We start from the raw sequence: 20,096 nt of genomic DNA, 5'->3' as shown, positions 1-20,096 counted from the left end.
GTCATAAGAGGCAAGGTGGGTGAAGTGTCTTGCCTAAGGACACAACAACAGAACTTGTTTCGTTCCTACCTTTTGGATTTTGGACGAGCGGTCTGACCACTGAGTCACTGTCGCCCCCAAAAACCTATACCAAGTGTTCCTGCTCGCCTCTCCACAGATCAGACTTGTACTTGGCCTGGTCTGGTCTAAGTGCTCATACACAGATGACCTCATGTGCATTTAGTTTTCTACAGACAGGAGGATATTCATGTAAATTTACAGTGTTACAGTTCTGCAGATCACAACCCACCCACCCTCACCCTCCTCCCTTACCCCCCGTCTCTCCTCTGGGCCATCCCGCTGAGGGATCACCTCCCTCTCTGACTGATGGAGCAGGAGGTGGAGTGATGTGCAAACAGATGAGCAGCGACAGGCTTCATGTGGCACAGCAGAGACAAAGAGGCTGTCAGAGATATGAGAGACAGGAGACAAGATGGCCGACACGAGCGCGCCGTTTAGTCATGTCAGAGGAAGAACGGCATGGAGCTGGTGTTTTTATAGAAATAGAGTAAGTTTAAAGATGGACGGATAGATAGATAGATAGATAGATAGATAGATAGATAGATAGACCGATAGATAGACTGACAGATAGACCGACAGATAGACAGATAGATAGACAGACAGACGGACGGAGAGATAGATAGATAGATAGATAGATAGATAGATAGATAGAATGATTGTTTGATTTTAACACGTTTGTTTTGTCCTAAATTAGTAGCATTCATGAGTCCAGAACAGTGGTGGAAGAAGTGTTCAAAGTATTCAATTTTGTCAAGAAAAAGTACAGATACTTGAACAAAAACTACTGAAGTAAAAGTATGGCATGTAAAGTATTAAAGTACCCATTTACTTAAAGAGTAAAATGTAAAAGTATTTAAATTCAGCTGATAAAAATGTTACATATTTACATCCTCTGTAGTAGTAGTAGTAGTAGTAGTGGTGGTGGTGGTAGTAGTTGTAGTAGAAACGTTACATATTTACATCATCTGTAGTAGTAGCGGTGGAAGTAGTAATAGTAGTAGTAGTACTGGTGGTGGTAGTAATAGTAGTAATAGTAGTAGTGGTAGTAGTTGTAGTAAAAACATTACATATTTACTTTGTCGGTACACATCAGAGCTGTACACAGAGTAGTTTCCAGACTCGATATACTTCCATAATGATGGGAGTTAGTGAGGGGTGTAGAGGAGGTGGTGTAGAGGAGGTGGTGCTAATGCCATCAGCTCTGCATCATGTTCATCTGGTCCACATTACACTTAAATGAGAAAATGTCTCACACATGGAGGTTTTGGCTTAATTACAGCCAAAATCAGCATTTTTGTTCTTTTTAGTCACTAGATTTATGAAGCCAGAAAGACATAAATACCGTAAATTTCGGACTACAGAGCGCACCTTGATATAAGCCGCACCAGCTAAATTTGAAGAGAAAATCAATTTTGTACATATATAAGAATAAAAGCCGCAGGTTTTCATATTGTAACATGAGATATTTACACAGAAAGACGGTGCACCGACACGCTTTTTTTTAAACTGTGCCTGAAAATTGGCACCAACACGACAACAACACGGGATGAACACATCTGCAGGTTTAGAAAATAAAGCTGCACCAACACGGAAAATCTGCTTTTATTTCCTCTGAAAACTTTTGTCGTCTTTTTACATTGACCAAGTTGGATTCATTGATGTCGAGCTTACGTGCAGTGGCTCTATTTCAGGGGTCGGCAACTCGCGGCTCCGGAGCCGCATGCGCCTCTTTCCGCCTCATACTGCGGCTCTGCGTGGCTTGGGAACTGACAGACACAGCTCAGTCCTGCGTAAAGAGCCCTGATTTTCAGACGTTGTGCGCACAGGGGTCAGGAGCAACTTTGGCCCGTCCCTAATGACACACTAATAAGCTCGTCCGTAGATGTATCATGAAAATCCTGCTGGAAATCGCCACAGAAATCTATTTGATGTAGTAGCAAGTATATTATCTGCTCTTGTCTCCGCGGTGACGTATCACGTATAACACATCAGACACGACGCACAAAAGTAGAGCCACAAGCGAGTGAAAATGAGCCAAAACAAAAGTCTTTGGAGATCTTTTTAACAAAGGGGAAAAGGACAACTGAGGAGCCAGAAGAGGAGACTACACCTCCAAGAAAAAGAAAGATAAATTTAACAGACAATGCCTACTTAAAATCTGGGTTTGTCGCTACAGGTGACTCACGCACAGAGTCCGCTCTGCGTAACATACGGGAAAGCAAATAAGGCAATGAAACCTTCAAAACTGCTTTGGCACATGGAGAATAAGCACCTGGGATTAAACGATACGCTACGAGTTTTTTTGTTGTTGTTTTTTTAAAGAAACTGCGGAGTAGAGTAGACATAATCACATAATCAGCGCGATGCATGATGCAGCGGTTTGGTGAGTTGTATTTTTTTAATGCACTTAAGTTGTTTTTGCCATATTTATCTGCCACGTGTAGAAGGCTTGTCCGTGAAAGTAAAACCTACATTATTCCGTTACATTATTGTTATTATACAGTGTTATCTTCATTTTAGATGTCAAAAAGTATTTGCGGCTCCCAGTGTTTTATTTTATGTGGAAAGTGGGTCCAAATGGCTCTTTGCGTGTTAAAGGCCGACCCCTGCTCTGTTTCCTTTCTGTTTCTTTATCTTAAAAACGGCATCATATCCATTTCATGATGCGCAAAATGATCGTTCAAAATCAAAACTAGTGAATTCTTCAGAGCAGAATCTTTCCCCACGTCTGTCTCACTTTTACGTTTACAGCTAGAGAGCGCCCCCCAGGGTCCGTTATCCAGTAAAATTCCATATATAAGCCGCACTGCTGTAAAAGCCGCAGGGTTCAAAGCGTGGAAAAAAAGTAGCGGCTTATAATCCGAAATTTACGGTATATAGTGTATTTTGTTGTCTGCCTCAAGTACAAGTATTCTGTCTGACTTTGTTGTTGTTTTTGTTGTTGCAGTAGTAGTAGTAGTAGTAGTTGCAGTAATAGTTGCAGTAACAGTTGCAGTAGTGGTAACAGAAGTAGTTAGAGGAGTTGTAGTAGTAGTTGCAGTAGTAGTAGTGGTTGAAGTAGTAGTTGTACCAGTAGTTATAGTAGTATTTGCAGTTGTAGTAGCTACAGTAGTAGTTTCAGTAGTAATAGCTGCAGTAGTAGTTTCAGTAGCAGTTACAGTAGTAGTTGCAGTAGTAGTAGCTGCAGTAGTAGTTGCAGTAGTAGTAGCTGCAGTAGTAGTTGCAGTAGTAGTTTCAGTAGTAGTAGCTGCAGTAGTAGTTTCAGTAGTAGTAGCTGCAGTAGTAGTGTCAGTAGTAGTTACAGTAGTAGTTGCAGTAGTAGTTGCAGTAGTAGTAGCTGCAGTAGTAGTTGCAGTAGTAGTAGCTGCAGTAGTAGTTGCAGTAGTAGTTTCAGTAGTAGTAGCTGCAGTAGTAGTTTCAGTAGTAGTAGCTGCAGTAGTAGTGTCAGTAGTAGTTACAGTAGTAGTTTCAGTAGTAGTTACAGTAGTAGTTGCAGTAGTAGTTTCAGTAGTAGTTACAGTAGTAGTTGCAGTAGTAGTTTCAGTAGTAGTTACAGTAGTAGTTGCAGTAGTAGTTTCAGTAGTAGTTACAGTAGTAGTTGCAGTAGTAGTTTCAGTAGTAGTTACAGTAGTAGTTGCAGTAGTAGTTTCAGTAGTAGTTACAGTAGTAGTTGCAGTAGTAGTTGGACTAATGGTAAAAGAAGTAGCTACACAATTTACAGTAGTAGTTGTTGCAGTAGTAGTAACAGAAGTAGCTAGAGGAGTTGTAGTATTACATTTGAGTCTTTTCTTTTTGTGAGTTGACATTATATATTCATTTTTCATCTTTTTTCACTCCGTTGCCTGTTAAAATAAAGAGCCAGTCTTACCAAACAGTACATTAGTTTTACTTTGTTGAAGCCGAATTGACAGTATTTCTTTAAAGTACCAATTTACCAAAATCACACCTTAAGGAGCTTAACAACAGGCTCCTCCAAATCCTTTTCTATAACCTTAATAACGTAACGTAGCTGTTATCAGACGACAGGAGGCCGCGTATGGACCAGCACAGATATGATGTGCTCCACTATCTTAATTATACAGTAAACAAAAGCTTCTCCAGACACACACACGACTGCTTTTTCATATTTCCTTATTAGTGAAGCTGATAACAGACTTCCAGCCTTCACTGTGGTATTAGGCTCTTTGAAGGCGCTCTCAAACTCACTCCAAAAAAGTACAAGTACAGCGTGAGTCCTGTCACTGTACTTCAAATACTGCGCTCTCTTCACTGTCAAGGCTGTGCATTCTCAAGCTGACATGAAGTATTCAAATTCAAGCATTTCAAGGTTTTTCCTTTTGGTATTTCTCCTGGTTTAATAACAGAATACAGCCAAGTTATGTACTACTTTTTATATAACATGGTCATATTTTCCACTTTCAAGTCACTCAAAGTACTTTACATCTGCACTACTGTTAAATCTATCAGTGAACTACTACATCTTTATAGTTGCAGTACACATTTTATATTTTTATCACAAATCATTTTAGTTGTAACAGTCCAATGAGGTTCATCTGGTCGTCCGATAATTTATTTTACGACACAGTAGCATCACGTGACCACTGTGAGGCGCCAGTGATGAAAAACAAACTAAACCTTGGTCTAAAAAAAAATCTATTCATATAAATCTTTTTAGTTAAGTTAAGTATTTAAAGACATTTAAAGATGCACGATGTAACTTTTCTGGTTGAGGGTCCACAGCTAACCCCATGGAGACAAGCAGATGACCTCACCGGACTGAGTTACAAGTCAGATCTGTGGAGAGACAATCCTGCTCAGAGTACATGATAATCAGTATTTTTTCACCAATAAAAATGTTTGTATCTGGGTAAATGCAGGATGGATACTGTGGAACATTACAGGAAAAGTAATAATTGCTCCATGGAGACAAGCAGGCGGGGGGCACTCTACCAGAAAAGTTACATAGTGCAGCTTTAAGACTGAACATATGTCACACTTGAAATATGTGCCTTTACTTTGTATTGCATTATGTCTTTGTATAAAACTGGGCACTATATGAAACAAAAGTCCTGCTTCTTTGGGCTTTTCATGTAAAATCAAATAGAAAAGTGGATAAAATGAGGTCTTGTGAAATCTATAATATTGTCACTTACATTTATCTCCCAAAGATGAGTGCAAATATTGATAATAAGTGATAAATGACCGTGTACTATGTGTGTGTTTCAGGTATTAGACCGTACCCAAAGTTCACTGCGGTGATCCATGCCGTGTCTCCTCTGGTCTCTCAGTCTCAGCCCATCCTCAAACTGCTGCTGTCGGTGGCCAAATCCCAGTACTGCGATCAGGTATGGAGGTTTCTAATTACATCTGTGTACTCTGTAGTGTTTCCTATGATTATTTCAACAATACAAAAGCGTAAACTTGGATAAAAATACTTGATTCAAAAGGAGTTGTACTTGTGTAGTAGCAGATCAATAGAACACAATGGTCTTGATCTGTTGTATGTCAGACCTAAGACAAGACACATAACAGAAAAGAAAGAGCTGGTTGATGTGCTACTCCAAAAAAAAGTTGTGTTTTTCATCATTGGGGGATCCAAATCTGTGTCAAGTGTCTTTCAGGCTGTTACCTTAGTACAAAAATCAACAGTATAAAGTTACAGGACCTATATAGTACTATTTTTAATTAATGCTATCGTGTTTCCTTATTACAAACAGACCTGGAGTTGTGTTTTAGGACTTTTGTTTAGCCCGTATACTCTATGTAGTTCACTGTTAGACCTGTCAACAAAGGGTAAAGTTAGATATAATTAGTACCTAACATTAATATGACTACCCGACTATCCAGTAAATGGTGTTGTTGCAAATTGTGGCTAGCAGTACTGTGTCCTAATAGACAGATTTCAATTTTCAGTAATCATAAAATCCATCTATCGTTTCTTATCACAAAGATCGTATCACTGCTCGTACCCGTGCGTTCGTCGGTGGTTTCGTGTTAAAGCGGTGGATTTGACGTCGCCATGGCAGCGGGCTCGCAACTAGGCCCTGGATCGATGCTGCTCTTTTGACTGGAGCAGGAAATTAAATGTTCTGCTGTGTGTGTGTGTGTGTGCGTGTGTGGGGGTGTGCGTGTGTGTGTGCGTGTGTGTGTGTGAAGCAGCTCTGTGGTCTACATGGGGATTTGGTCAAGATCTTAGCAGGATTTGTATATATTGTTTATTGGCCCTCGCCACTCACGAAGTGATGGCGAGGGGCATTGTTCTTCCTGGGTTTCTTCTTCTTATTATTATTATTTTTTTTCTCCCCCTGGGATCGCAATTTTCACCCCCTGAACGTCGACGAAAAGTCTCACATGGGGGTATCAAATCGACCGGCTTGGCAAAAAATTCAAGAAAATATGCATCACGAAAATGACCCACACACACTGGCTCGACAGCGCCACCTAGAAAATTCAAAATTTTAAAATGAATTGGGAGCCGACACGCATTTTTCGCCCTAGCTCGACGAAATTGACACCAGTGATAGAGCTCATGGAGACAAGCAAAAAAGCCAATCATAGTGCGGCCCTAGGACGGACAGGAAGTCGGCTATATTGAATCGAAAATTTGCCAAATTTTTCGCTGCGTATTTTCAAAACCCTACTAGTCTCAGGTTTTTGGTCCAAATGAGCTCAGATTTCACATGCCACATCCAGACACATGGGTTTTCAAAAGTTATCCACGTTTTCTCCAAATTCCACACGGTTCGCCCGTACGCCGCCGCCGAAATATGCCTTCGTTTCCTGTTTTTTCGATGTCCTCTCACGACCACAGGCATTGCCCTACAGAGCTCACATTCACATCACATATGCGAGATTGGGGCATGAATGGAATGCAATATTAATTTTAATCAAAATGAACACTATAGCGCCCCCTACCATAGGGGTGAAACACCAACATTATCGGATTCCTACGAAATTCAGGGAATAAATTGGGGGCATGACGTGGACCAAAAAATAATATTACGGGCATAGGTCATTTTTCACACTTGGCCACCAGGGGCGCAAAGACTCCAAAAAAAATCATTTAAAAATGTCTGACACGCACATGCATTGGTCTACACAGCTCAAATTCACATCACACGTGTGATATGAGGGTATTAATAAAATTGATTATTAATTGTAATAAAAATGAACACTATAGCGCCCCCTATCATAGGGGTGAAACGCCAATATTATCGGATTCCTACAAAATTCGGGGAATAAATCAGGGGCATCAGAAGAAACAAAAAATTACATTATGGCCATGAGTCATTTTCCACGGTTGGCCACCAGGGGCGCAAAGACTCCAAATAAAATCATTGAAAAATGTCTGACACGCACATGCATTGCCCTACACAGCTCAAATTCACATCACACGTGTGATGTGAGGGTATTAATAGAATGCACTATTAATTAGTATCTAAATGAACACTATAGCGCCCCCTACAGTATTGGTAAAATACACAACTTTGTCCGATTGGCATGAAACTTGGGGAGATAATTGTGGGCATTAAAAGGGGCAAAAAAGTCAATTACACTATACCTGTATTATGTACGTAGTTGCCGGTGCAAAGCCACAGACCCCTCTCATATAGAGTCAGGGCCACACAGCTCAGGGCCACACTGCATATTAACATTGTTCTTCGTTTTTCCGCCAAAACAATCGCATTTTTCACCCCCTGAACATTCACGAAAAGTCTCACATGGGGGTATAGGATCGACCGGCTCTGCGAAAAATTTCATAAAATTGGCGTCGGGACAATGTTCGAAGCACACCGGGTCGACAGCGCCACCTAGAATATTCAAAATTTTAAAATGAATTGGGAGCCGACACGCATTTTTCGCCCTAGCTCGACGAAATTGACACCAGTGATAGAGCTCATGGAGACAAGCAAAAAAGCCAATCATAGTGCGGCCCTAGGATGGACAGGAAGTCGGCTATATTGAATCGAAAATTTGCCAAATTTTTCGTTGCGTATTTTCAAAACGCTACTAGTCTCAGGTTTTTGGTCCAAATGAGCTCAAATTTCACATGCCACATCCAGACACATGGGTTTTCAGAAGTTATCCACGTTTTCTCCGAATTCCACACGGTTCGCCCGTACGCCGCCACCAAAAAATGCCTTCGTTTCCTGTTTTTTCGATGTCCTCTCACGACCACAGGCATTGCCCTACAGAGCTCACATTCACATCACATATGTGAGATTGGGGCATGAATGGAATGCAATATTAATTTTAATCAAAATGAACATTATAGCGCCCCCTACAGTATTGGTAAAATACACAACTTTGTCCGATTGGCATGAAACTTGGGGAGATAATTGGGGGCATTAAAAGGGTCAAAAAAGTCAATTACACCATACCTGTATTATGTACGTGGTTGCCGGTGCAAAGCCACAGACCCCTCTCATATAGAGTCAGAGCCACACAGCTCAGGGCCACACAGCATATTAACATTGTTCTTCGTTTTTCCGCCAAAACAATCGCATTTTTCACCCCCTGAACATTCACGAAAAGTCTCACATGGGGGTATAGGATCGACCGGCTTTGTGAAAAATTTCATAAAATTGGTTTCGGGAAAATGTCCCATGCCCCCTGACTCGACAGCGCCACCTAAAATTTCACCCCTATGGGAGAGGAGCCTGTTTAATTTTGGAATACATGCACAAAAATCAGAACAGTGATAGAGCACCATCGGACAAGCATAAAAATGAATTGAAGCACCGCTCTATGACGGACTGGAAATCGGCCATATTGGGTCAAAAATTCGCCACTTCATTCGCAGCGTGTTTTCAAAACGCTACTAGTCTCAGGTTTTTGGTCCAAATGAGCTCAGATTTCACATGCCACATCCAGACACATGGGTTTTCAGAACTTATCCACGTTTTCTCCGAATTCCACACGGTTCGCCCGTACGCTGCCACCGAAAAACGCCTTCGTTTCCTGTTTTTTTGATGTCCTCTCACGACCACAGGCGTTGCCCTACAGAGCTCACATTCACATCACATATGCGAGATTGGGGCATGAATGGAATGCAATATTAATTGTAATAAAAATGAACACTATAGCGCCCCCTACCATAGGGGTGAATCGCCGACATTATCGGATTCCTTGGAAATTCGGGGAGTAAATTGGTGGCATCAGAAGAAACAAAAAATTACATTATGGCCATGAGTCATTTTCCACGGTTGGCCACCAGGGGCGCAAATACAAAAAAAAAAAATCATTAAAAAATTTCTTACACGCACATACATGGTTATAGACAGCTGAAATTCTCATCACACATGTGATATCAGGGTATTAAAAGAATGCACTATTAATTGTCATCTAAATGAACACTATAGCGCCCCCTACAGTATTGGTAAAATTCTCAACTTTGTCCGATTGGCATGAAACTTGGGGAGATAATTTTGGGCATTAAAAGGGGCGAAAAAGTCAAATACACCATACCTGTATTATGTACGCGGTTGCCGGTTCAACGCCTTGCACAGCCATTGTAATGTGTTGGTCACACATATTTATATAGAAACTGTTTGAAGGGGGGCGGATTGCGGCCGTGGGGTGGCCGGGCGGGGAAAATGGTGCGTGGGGGCGGTGGCCGGCCCCGGGCGGTCGCATGGGGGGGCGGTCGCGCGGGGGGCGAGGGCCATCATCGCCGCTTGCGGCTTTAATTATTTTTGCGTTCCCTATGTTTCCATTGATTTAGTTTGTCAGACGCAGGGTTAAAAATGCAGCGAGTGGTTTTATGAGGAAATCGATTTGGTCTCGACTTGAAATTTTGAAACTTGCTTTGGAAATGTTGCGCTAAAGTTTTTGTGAGTTTCGTTACTTGATGTTCTAACCTGTGACTTGTTCTGGGGGAGTCGCCTGCTTGTCTCCACGGGGATAAACAACTATAATAACCATTCTAAGCGATAATATCTCCATGGAAACCAGCAGGTGGCACACTCCTCACTAGAAAAGTTACAGAGTGCCCCTTTAAGAGATGCGTAGATGTGTTTCCGTCTTAAAACTTCATCTACGGCATACAAAACATGTATTTATCTTTGTATTTTTTCTTATATGTACATTTAACTAGTCGACTACACCATCCACACACTGTATAATCTAATTGCTGTCGTTCTATTTTGTTTTAAATCGTTTATCGCTATGGCAACCTCTGACTGTCTATCTGTCTGTTTGTGAAGAAGCAGACTCTCGCTGCTGTTTCCTGTTTCTGTGTTTTTATGTTTGTGTATGCTGGTTCCTTCGATGTTTGCTCTATATCTGCGTGTGTTTTCTTGGCTCAGAGCACAGAAAAACCCGGGGTATAAATAAATAAATGAATGAATGAGACGGCGGAGGGTTGCTGACGTTATTCCGGGCTGTGGTGGACACTAGAAAGCTTTAAAGTGGAGTTGTTGGTGCGCACTGACAGACAGACCTCCTGCGGCGAGCGTGGACGTGCACACTCCTCACGTGCACACACCTGCGGCTCGTGCACGTGGGATTTCCTCGACTGATACAACTGATACACAGAGATAATGGAGCGAGGAGAGGGGTCTGTGGACTGTGGCCGAGTCAAAACAAACAGGGGCAAAGTCAAGTACCGTGTAGTCTGATAAGTGCCATGCAGACCAAAATACTTATTCTCATTAGTTTGCTTATTTGCTAATGAGCTGGTAGATTTATATTACCTCATTTGTCACATTTCTGGGATACAATTGACATCACAACAACCTTTTCATGGGTTTAGTCACAAGGATTTAAAGGGCCCATGTTACGCTATTTTCTTTCTTTCAAAGGTCTTTTTATTGAGCAGTAAGAGGAACAATGAAGTGGACAATATTTATAATAATGTAACTTTTTCCTTTTTTTCCAAATAACATAACAAAATTACCCCACCCACACACACAAAACAACTACAGACCAGCTGTACAAAACAAAAATGAGACATACATATAATAATGATCATAATAATAATACAAAATAATAAAACATAAATAAATAAATAATGTTAAAAATAATAATAGAATATAATTTTAAAGCTATAATACGCTATTTTCTGATCCATGTTATAGTGTTTCCTCATCACAAACAGACCTGCAGTAATAGTATTTTGTTTAAGCTGAGTTCTTCTCTCAAAACAGTCTGCTCCACCTTGTGATGTCATCGTGTGGTAATACAGGAAGAGCTCCACTTCAGTAGAATAATTTGGATAATTTCAGACCTGGAATTGTCGAATCTCTACTGAACTAAAGGTAAAAAAAAAAAAAAAAGTAGCTGTTAACTTGAAAACTACCACTTCATGACATCACAAGGTGGAACAGAGCATTGGAGATGTAGACAGACTAATAATAAAGTGTTACTCAAACATGTGTGAATGAAACAAGGTTAGAGTTAGTGAAAATGTTTTGGGGTAGTTAACGTGTTAGCTTATGTAACTTAAAAAAAAAAACATAAAATAAAACATAAAACAGTCAAAATTATAACATTTTAGTCCCGTTCACCGCAACAGAAGCTAACGTGTTACCATGGCAACCAGCACTACATGATGACTTCTGTCCCTCCGGCTCGTCTGATCTGATCTTTATTATTACACATGTGCTTGGTAAAATCAGTATTGTTATATTTTTGCAGATTATTGGTTTAATTTGTGATCTGTGGAAACTAAATATTTTCCCGTCAGCGTGTCCTACAGTTTTCTGCTGAGGCCGTGTTGGCACAGTTTATCCATTTTTGAATAATTTGATTGAAAGTGATTTCTGTAGAGTGTCACTTCCTGCCAATATTTAATCTGTAAAGTAGAGCTGAACAGTTTTGGAAATGTATCTAATTGCATTTTTTTAATTTAAGTTTTACTAGGATTTTGTTTAGAGCTCAACATTTTAAACACACCAGGAACAGGAAGTGGTGTTTATGTTGCTATTTGCTCTCTGTTTAATCATAATACAAGTAAAATGTACTGAAAACATAAAGGTACAGTCTGGAATTTTCTGGAAGTCACATGTCACCTGCCTGATTCCATGAAAACAAGTTAAAGCCATATTTCGGAACATTCTCCATAGAGATAGATACGTTTCATGACACACTGGACAATTACAGCCGAAGGAACAACATTTGAAGACATTTGAGGCTTAGTAAAAGTCAGGTTTGTGGAGATGCAAGCCGAATTGGCCCTTTAACTAGGCCTAATGTCAAAAGCCGTATTGTGGGACATTTTAGGCAAAGCAATAACTGGTTACGAATAGGGTTAGGACAATGTTTTGGGGTAGTTAGCACATTGGCAGAATTAACCTTAATAAACAAAAGCTAAATAAAAAACATGCTTTAGTTTTAGTTTGTTTTTGGCTAAAATATTACATACTATGGCTTTACCAGTACATGTTTAGCTTGACTTCAGAATACTGATAAAAACACAGCTCTTTGTCCTATATCTCCCTGCTATAGTCAATACATTTTCACACTTGCTCATGGCTCCCCGTTTCTGGCCTGTCCGCTCAGTATCGAACATGTCCCGTCACATTCCCGTCTCCGTGGGAACCGGGCGCTCGTGGTGTCGCTAATGTCAAAATAATGTGGAACTTTATTGATCCCCGACGGCGAAATTCTTGCAGTTTTGTATTGAGAAACAGCAGATGATTTAGTGAACGCAGCTTCAGGCCTGAGCAGACGAGAGCCGACACGACGCAGATGAAATATTGATATGACATTACTAATAACGCTGTTGATGGGACTAATTCTTTACTTAATTTTGTTGATAGTCAGCGTCTGTGGTGTCGTCTTACACCTTAATATCGTCGGAGTAGATTTATGAGCTATGGTAAATAATGGTTTTGTACAGCTCCAGGCAAATCCACATTCAAAACAGTGTTATCTTATAGAGCTAAATGATTTCCGTGCCTGGAGGTCTCAATTTTAGCAGTTTAGATAAAGTGGGGGAAGTATAGTGGTTTGTCGTTGTCGGGGGAAACCAAAATAGCAGATTATGAATGCTTTTTTTAATGCAAATTCATAATTACGTAAATGAAGCCCAGTTGATGTTTGCTGGCCGCTTTTCCACCTTCAAAACGCTTTATATCAACGTACCACACACACATTCAGGTGCGTTAAGTGTCTTGCTCAAGGACATAACGATGGTATTTATCTGTGGGAGCTGGAATTGCACCGCCAACCTGCGTGTCAGTGCACAAACGCTCTACCAACTGAGCTGCTGTCGCCCTGTAAACTGTTAAAGTCCATCAGTTGCACTTAAATCCAGCCCGTAATGCCGAGTTTACCTTCACCCGTCAGAGTCCAAACCTTTTCGTGCTATTTCAGGACTCAACCCTGGTCCCGTGTGTGTCAGAAGGCTCCATTTTTCATGTCCTGTATATCAAACTTTAATGCAGTCTGCAGTCTGAGCTCTCAAAGGTGAGCTTATCTCATGTTCGCTACTCAAACGCAACCACAACACCTTTACTCTGCCTCGAAAACACGCTTAAATCATATAAAAACCGTGTAACATCGACAGCCTACATGGAGCAAGCTGTATCAACCCGTGTCAGGTGTGCAAAGGATTATGGGTAAAATGTTGTTGTTTTTGTGCAGGTTTTTTTTGTGTGCGTGTGTGTGTGTGCTCTGTGGGCTGCTCTGCTCTTTGTAGTTCAATCGCACCATTATTAGATGACATTTGCGGCCGCGGGGCACCGAAATGTCACACTGTCAAAAAACAGAAGAAAAAACAAAACAAGGGAACACAAATCAAAGAGTCTAATTGAACAGTTTTGGGTAAATAGTGCACTTGTGTGTTTTTATGTAGACTTTCTGTGTGATATGGCAACAACAAGGTCTCTGTTTTTTGTCTAAGAAGATGACAGTTAAGGACGGGTTTTCACAAATACGTCAGATTTGTTACATGAATAGAAATTAAAGGCTTTTGATGGGTTTTAACTGCGAACACGTAACATATTTAGATCACAATGTTGCCTTTTATTGTTTTGAAAAAGCTATATTCGCCAAAAACAACGTATTAACATGTTTCACTCTTGTTTTTGCTCTCTACACTAAGTCACTCCCCCTTCAGAGCACTATCACAACACAGTCAGCGTGCATCCCGCTCATGAAATCGCATCAGGTTTGTGAAGTTGTAGTGTAGTTTTGTATCATGTTTTTGTATATTTATGGAGAATTGTCGTGTGGGAGCGTGGGTGATGTAGACTTGTGGGCGGAGCCTGGTACAGAATCTTACAGCTAAACATAAGGAGGGTTTGAATAGGGCCCGGGAGAGATTGCTAAATTACTCAAACATGCATGGATGACATCTAAAACCTTTTTGAGCATGTTTTTCGATGAGGAAAAGTCATTCCAAAAGAGGAAAAAGGCATTTTGTTATATGTACAAAAGTGAAATATTTGAACGTCTTGACATGGATTTAAAAATATTAATATTGGTATCGGGAAATATCTGTGAGATAAATCGGAGATCGATATCGGTTAAAAAAAAAAAAGTCTTTAAAAACGGTTCAGATTTGTGCAAACTGTACAACAAAACTGGTGCTAAACTGAGACAAAACCCAGGACTGAACCAGGACTAAACCAGGACTGAACCAGGACTAGAACAGGACCAAGATATATATTTTTTTAACACACTTGGTCTCTGTTAGGACTAGTATAAGACCACATGGAACTACTAGAGAAACTAGCCTTATTTTGGATTGAAACTTACATTGCAGTTGTCCCTCACTATATTGCAGTTCACCTTTCACGTACCTTTTGTATGAACGTGCATCGTGTTCTGCGTCCTGATTGGCTGTTGGACTGTAGACCATTGTCCATCAGTCTCCTCCGTGCCGTGTCTCCTGTACAGTACAGAATGTGTTCAGACAAATTTACATAAATGTTGGATCGCAGTGTGACTCTGAAGTGCTGTACGTTTGCGAGTTTTCTCCCCGACAAAACCCACAATGTCGATGAAACTTTCTGCACCGACAAAGACGCCTACAAAGGTTTGAACTTTGAGAGAGTTTAAACAAGAGAGAAATGTGAGAAAACCTTAATGTTTGTGTGAGAAAAGTGTATAAAGTGTGTGGTGAGGGGTTTTACAGCTGCAAAAGTGTCCTATTTAGTGTTCGTAATTAAAATCGGTATCAGGTATTGAGTTTTTTACCAAAATCAAGTGTGATTTCTGTACATAACGGCTCTGATTTCTAACACTGCAACACTGACAACTTCTATTCATGCATCAAACTAATGTGTTCTCATTTCCTTTCTCATTTCAGATCATTGTATTGTGGAACTGTGACAAGCCTCTCCCCGCTAAACACCGCTGGCCCGCTACGTCAGTCCCGGTCATTGTCATCGAGGGCGAAAATAAGGTACAAACTATCTCGCAATCTCGCCACCTCACTGTAACTCCTATCCCCAAACTGTACGAGGCTATAGTTTCTCCCCTCTTATGCCAACTGTAATGGTTTTCGATTTGTGCAGCCGCGATCCCATTAGAAGACAGTTTGTGTGGTTTTAATTAAGGCGCGGTAATGGGAATAGTACTGCAGGAAAACAGCTAATGCATATTGGGTTGAAAGATAAGGAGCGGGCTAATATGGCAGTGTGCATTTATTTTCTGTGTGGCTCTGTTTGCTTCATTTTTCAATCACAGCCCAAATCTCATTAAGTGAAGAGTGGCGAGGGGCTCTCCGTGGAATTGCACCAATCACATCACTGCGTTTGTAACCAATGAGTCAGACCGCACTAAAAAAGTTACATTTGTGGGTTATTTCAGAAAAGCTGCGCGGTGCTGTTTTAGTGGGCTGCAGCTAAATAAGTTTCACGGTTAAACAAAATGGATTCTTTTGAGCCTTAAGCCATGTTATAGTGTTGGTACAGCCTCAAAAACATACACGGATTTGTGTTTTGTTTTATTTACACATGTCTAAGTAATCCTTTATTATTAGTCTGTCTACATCTTGGCGCTGTTCCACCTTGTGATGTCATGAAGTGGTAGTTTTCAAGTTAACAGCTACTTTTACCTTTAGTTTAGTAGAGATTAGTAATCGCAGGGCTGAAATTATCCAAATGATTCTAGTGTGGAGGTTACAAACACAGTAGAGCACTTCCTGTATTACCACATGATGACATCACAAGGTGAAACAGAGTGTTTTTAGTTTGAGAGAAGACCTTAACTTAAATATGCAAGGTTTTTGTGTTAAACATGTGTGAATGAAACAAAACACAACTCCAGGTCTGTTTGTGATGAGGAAACATTATAAAACAGATCAGAGAATAGTGTAATATTGGCCCTTTAATACTGAGTTGAGCTCTGGCCAATCAGAGCAGGCGATGCAGTGATGTGAGGCAGATACAGAGGTACGACAGCAGCGGAATGAGGTGATTGGGACTTGTGCTGTGCTCACGGTTTAAAATTTAACTTATTACTATTACATGGCTTTAATTATACCCAATTATAAGTACAAGTTTAAAAATCTACTCAAAATATGTTACTACACGTGCTGTAACGTGAGTATTTGTCACTAGAAACTTTCCACCCCTGTACGTTCTCCTAGTTTTATTATAATGTTGTTCAGTCATGAAAGTATGTCTAGAGTTGTGTTGTGTTCATGCATATTTCTGTAATCTTTCATATTCACTTCAGTCTAGTATGTCCTTCTCTAGAGCTCAAAACGCTCTATTCCACTTGCTGATGTCATGAGGTGGTTCCCTGGTGCAGTAATATTTATCAAAACATGGTCTTATTAGTTATTATTATAAAAGGCTATGTGCACAGCGGCGCGCTAGCTAGTTCACTGTGTCTCAAAGCTTTTGCTAACTTTTATTAAAAGTGTAAAATATAAAATAAACAACCTATTACCTATGTTGTTTTAATATTTATTATGTCTCAAAATTAGCATTAGCGTTAGCATTGAGACACAAACCTCTGTCTTTCTAAACACAGTCCTCTGGTAAAGTACTCATTTTATTTGTGTCATTTTTAACATGTTGACAGATACATCCACACACAGCTCTCTGTCCACTGCCTGATCTTTAAATATTCATTCATTTTAACGTGACTGAGCAAAAACCTCACAGAGATAACACTGGACAGGAAGTAGTGACGCTAACAGTCAGGGTGAGGGCGCTGTTCTGCATAGAGCCAATTAGCCAAGACAACTATACCTGCTGTAGCAAAAGAAGGTTGAATTCTGTGGGTTTTTTGTGGTTTTTTTTGTTTTTGTTTTTTTGAGTGAATACGTTTCAACCTTCATTTAAGTAGCTACTTGAGTTTTGTGGCTGTTCTGGTGAGACTGTCACACCTGAGCTGCGTACCATCAGGGGTATTTGTTTATATAGCTGTTATATAGTAGACACAGCCAAACACATAGAATAAACATGATAGTTGTATAAATACTGATGCTTTTCCAATGTTCCATATGTTTTTATCTTATCGGCTGCATACTTTCCACAATATGCCGTGCCAGGTTAAATCTACCACTGTTCTCCACAAACAGATAGAGTTACACTCCTCTTGAGACTGAGAAGCAAAACATATTTTTCTTGTATTTTTCTAAGCCCCCAGCGACTCGTAGCTCCCAGCATGCCTCAGTGGCACTTATTTTGACAGGATTATTAGACTTTACTTTGAAGGGGCCGATGTGTTTATTTTGACTTTCTCTTAACCGGTCCTCAAGAGTTCAAAGGTCATGTGAGGAGCAGAGTAAAGACAGAGACTAAATGTTTTTTTTCTGAGCTTGGAGTTTGGGAGCTTACGTGTGTTTTACAGCGAGGATTGAACCCGACTGTCAATCAAAATAAGAGCCTCCCCCACATCAGTGTCTGAGATAGTCCAGGTTTACACTGAGTTTGTCAGAGCTGTCAATCAAACTCTGCCTCTGCTGCTCTGTGAATGCGAAAGACGAGAGGGCGGGACATCAGGACCACAGCGATAAAGAGAAGAAGAGGAGCCGGCGGCTTTACGGATTTAAAATGTAGAAAAATCACTGTGTCAATCAAACTGAAGAATGACATAGAAATCAACAATGCTTAGAGAGCGCTGTGCTGTGTTCACTGACTCTACAAATAACAACTTTAGACAGCGTTTTATAGACAGCGCCTCAAAGTGCTGAAGTGGCCTGGAATCATCCAAATGATTCTAGTGAAGGTGTGTGGAGTTTAAAAACACAGTGGAGCACTTCCTGTATTACCACATGATGACATCACAAAGTGGGACAGAGTGTTTGAGAGAAGAAATCCACCTAAAGATGCAGGATTTGTGCGTTAAACGTGTGAATGAAACAAAAAACAACTCCAGGTCTGTTTGTGACGAGGAAACAACATTATAACATAGATCAGAAAATCCTGTTGTATTGGACCTGGAAATCTGATCTGAAAGTGCTAAACTTTACTCATTATTCATTCACTCTTTGTACTTTTTGATGATACTGACAAAAATAAACACCTTCTAATTTCATTTTGTATATTTCTCAAATGTTTTGGTTGAGGTATCACACAAAAAGCAAATGATCGAAACACAAATTGCTAAAAATATCACTTTATATTCATCATTTTGTCATTACACATAAAGTACTTTTCAAAATATTTCAGTATATGCCCCACGTCTGTCCTGTTATACGTGTACTACCTCCATGTTTGTGTTTATAAGCAGCCTGTGATTTAACTACAGTACTATGACTTTCCCTCAGACCCCTCCTTTCCCAATCCTCCCTCTCTTCCTCCTCCTCTCTTTCATCCAGACCTCTGCTTTTCCTCTTTTCCTATGCCCACGCACTCCTCCCCTCCTTCCCTCCTCCAGCGTGATAAATATTTCAGGCCATGACGATACACACATACATCTTTAACAGCTCCGGCTCCTTCTATAAATGCACTTGACATGTTTTAAAGCCAGGGAGAAAAATAGAAGGCGTATTACTTTGAAGTTGTACAGTGCAAGCTTAATATAGTGTTTTTATTAGGCTATAAGAGAGTCGGACTTGATTTTAATAACAGATGCACTGGTACTGACAGTTCATATTTTTGCCTTTTATTTGGGTTTAAAATATGGAGTGGGCGATTAAAAACTGTTGGTCTATAAAACCTTTTAAAAAAAATAATTTGTCAAGAATGTAAAGGAGATCCATAGACTGTATATATAAATGGACATAGCTAACCCGCTACCTGCCGCGCTGCAAATAGGAAGTGAACATGGGCATCAACTCTGGCTCCAATTCAGTTTCTATTGAAAAAAACGTCGCTCCTCTCTCTGTAACTGCTGCTGTCAGACTCGTCGTTTTGGTCTTAAAATGTTTGTATTAATCCGCTCTACATGACCCTGGTGTTTTTATTTCGCTATTGTGTCTGTAAATCAATATATGAACAATAATAACAGACAAATTAGGTGCTTTCTTTCCCCAAAGTTGCGCCCTGTTCATTTGACTGGAGACTTAGTCCACTTCTTTACACAATCTATCGTAATACATTTTCTATGGGAAGATTAGCAACCTCTACCACAAAATAAAGCAAAAACAACGCAAAAGTCTTGTTTGATATTGAATTGAATAGAACCTTAGCAAGTATAGCAATATTTATAGAATATTTAGGCATTTAAAGTTCTTCTCTCAAACCTTTTAGATCATTTCAGCCTTGGAATTACCAATCTCCACTGAACTAGGTAAGGTAAAAAGTAGCTACTAACTTGAAAACTACCACTTTATGACATCACTAGGTGGAACAGAGCATTTTGAGCTTTGGAGATGTACAAACTAATAATAAAGAGTTACTCAAACATGTGTGAATGAAACAAAACACAACTCCAGGTCTGTTTTTGATGAGGTAACAGCATTATAACATGACTTAAATCTCACAAGAGTCAGTTTTGCGTACCGGTAATATAGAACCTTTAATAACCTCATATTTTAACATTTTCTCAAAACAAAATATACGTTTTTGAAGGTTTTTTGGTTTTGATAATATCCTGTAGTAACACATCTACTCTCTCAACTCTTATTTTATTTTCAGTGATAAAAATTCCCTATGCAACTGCAGCAGCGTGCATTTGTATTCTGCGTC

At 40.1% G+C, this 20,096-nt stretch overlaps 1 protein-coding gene across 1 annotated transcript in view; it reads left to right on the top strand.

The window, feature by feature from the left end:
* The window catches only part of ext1b (exostosin glycosyltransferase 1b), a 202,498-nt gene that overhangs the window by 171,411 nt on the left and 10,991 nt on the right, over nt 1-20,096 (top strand). Inside the window, exons 6-7 of the mRNA XM_033975151.2 lie at nt 5,287-5,405; nt 15,317-15,412. Of these exons, the coding sequence (XP_033831042.1) occupies nt 5,287-5,405; nt 15,317-15,412 (215 nt within the window). The remainder of the gene's footprint in view (nt 1-5,286; nt 5,406-15,316; nt 15,413-20,096) is intronic.

The sequence above is a fragment of the Periophthalmus magnuspinnatus genome, chromosome 11 (genome assembly GCF_009829125.3).
Source record: "Periophthalmus magnuspinnatus isolate fPerMag1 chromosome 11, fPerMag1.2.pri, whole genome shotgun sequence".
NCBI lineage: Eukaryota > Metazoa > Chordata > Actinopteri > Gobiiformes > Gobiidae > Periophthalmus > Periophthalmus magnuspinnatus.
Note: the sequence above shows the minus strand (reverse complement) of the source record. Positions and strands in the feature narration are given on the sequence as shown.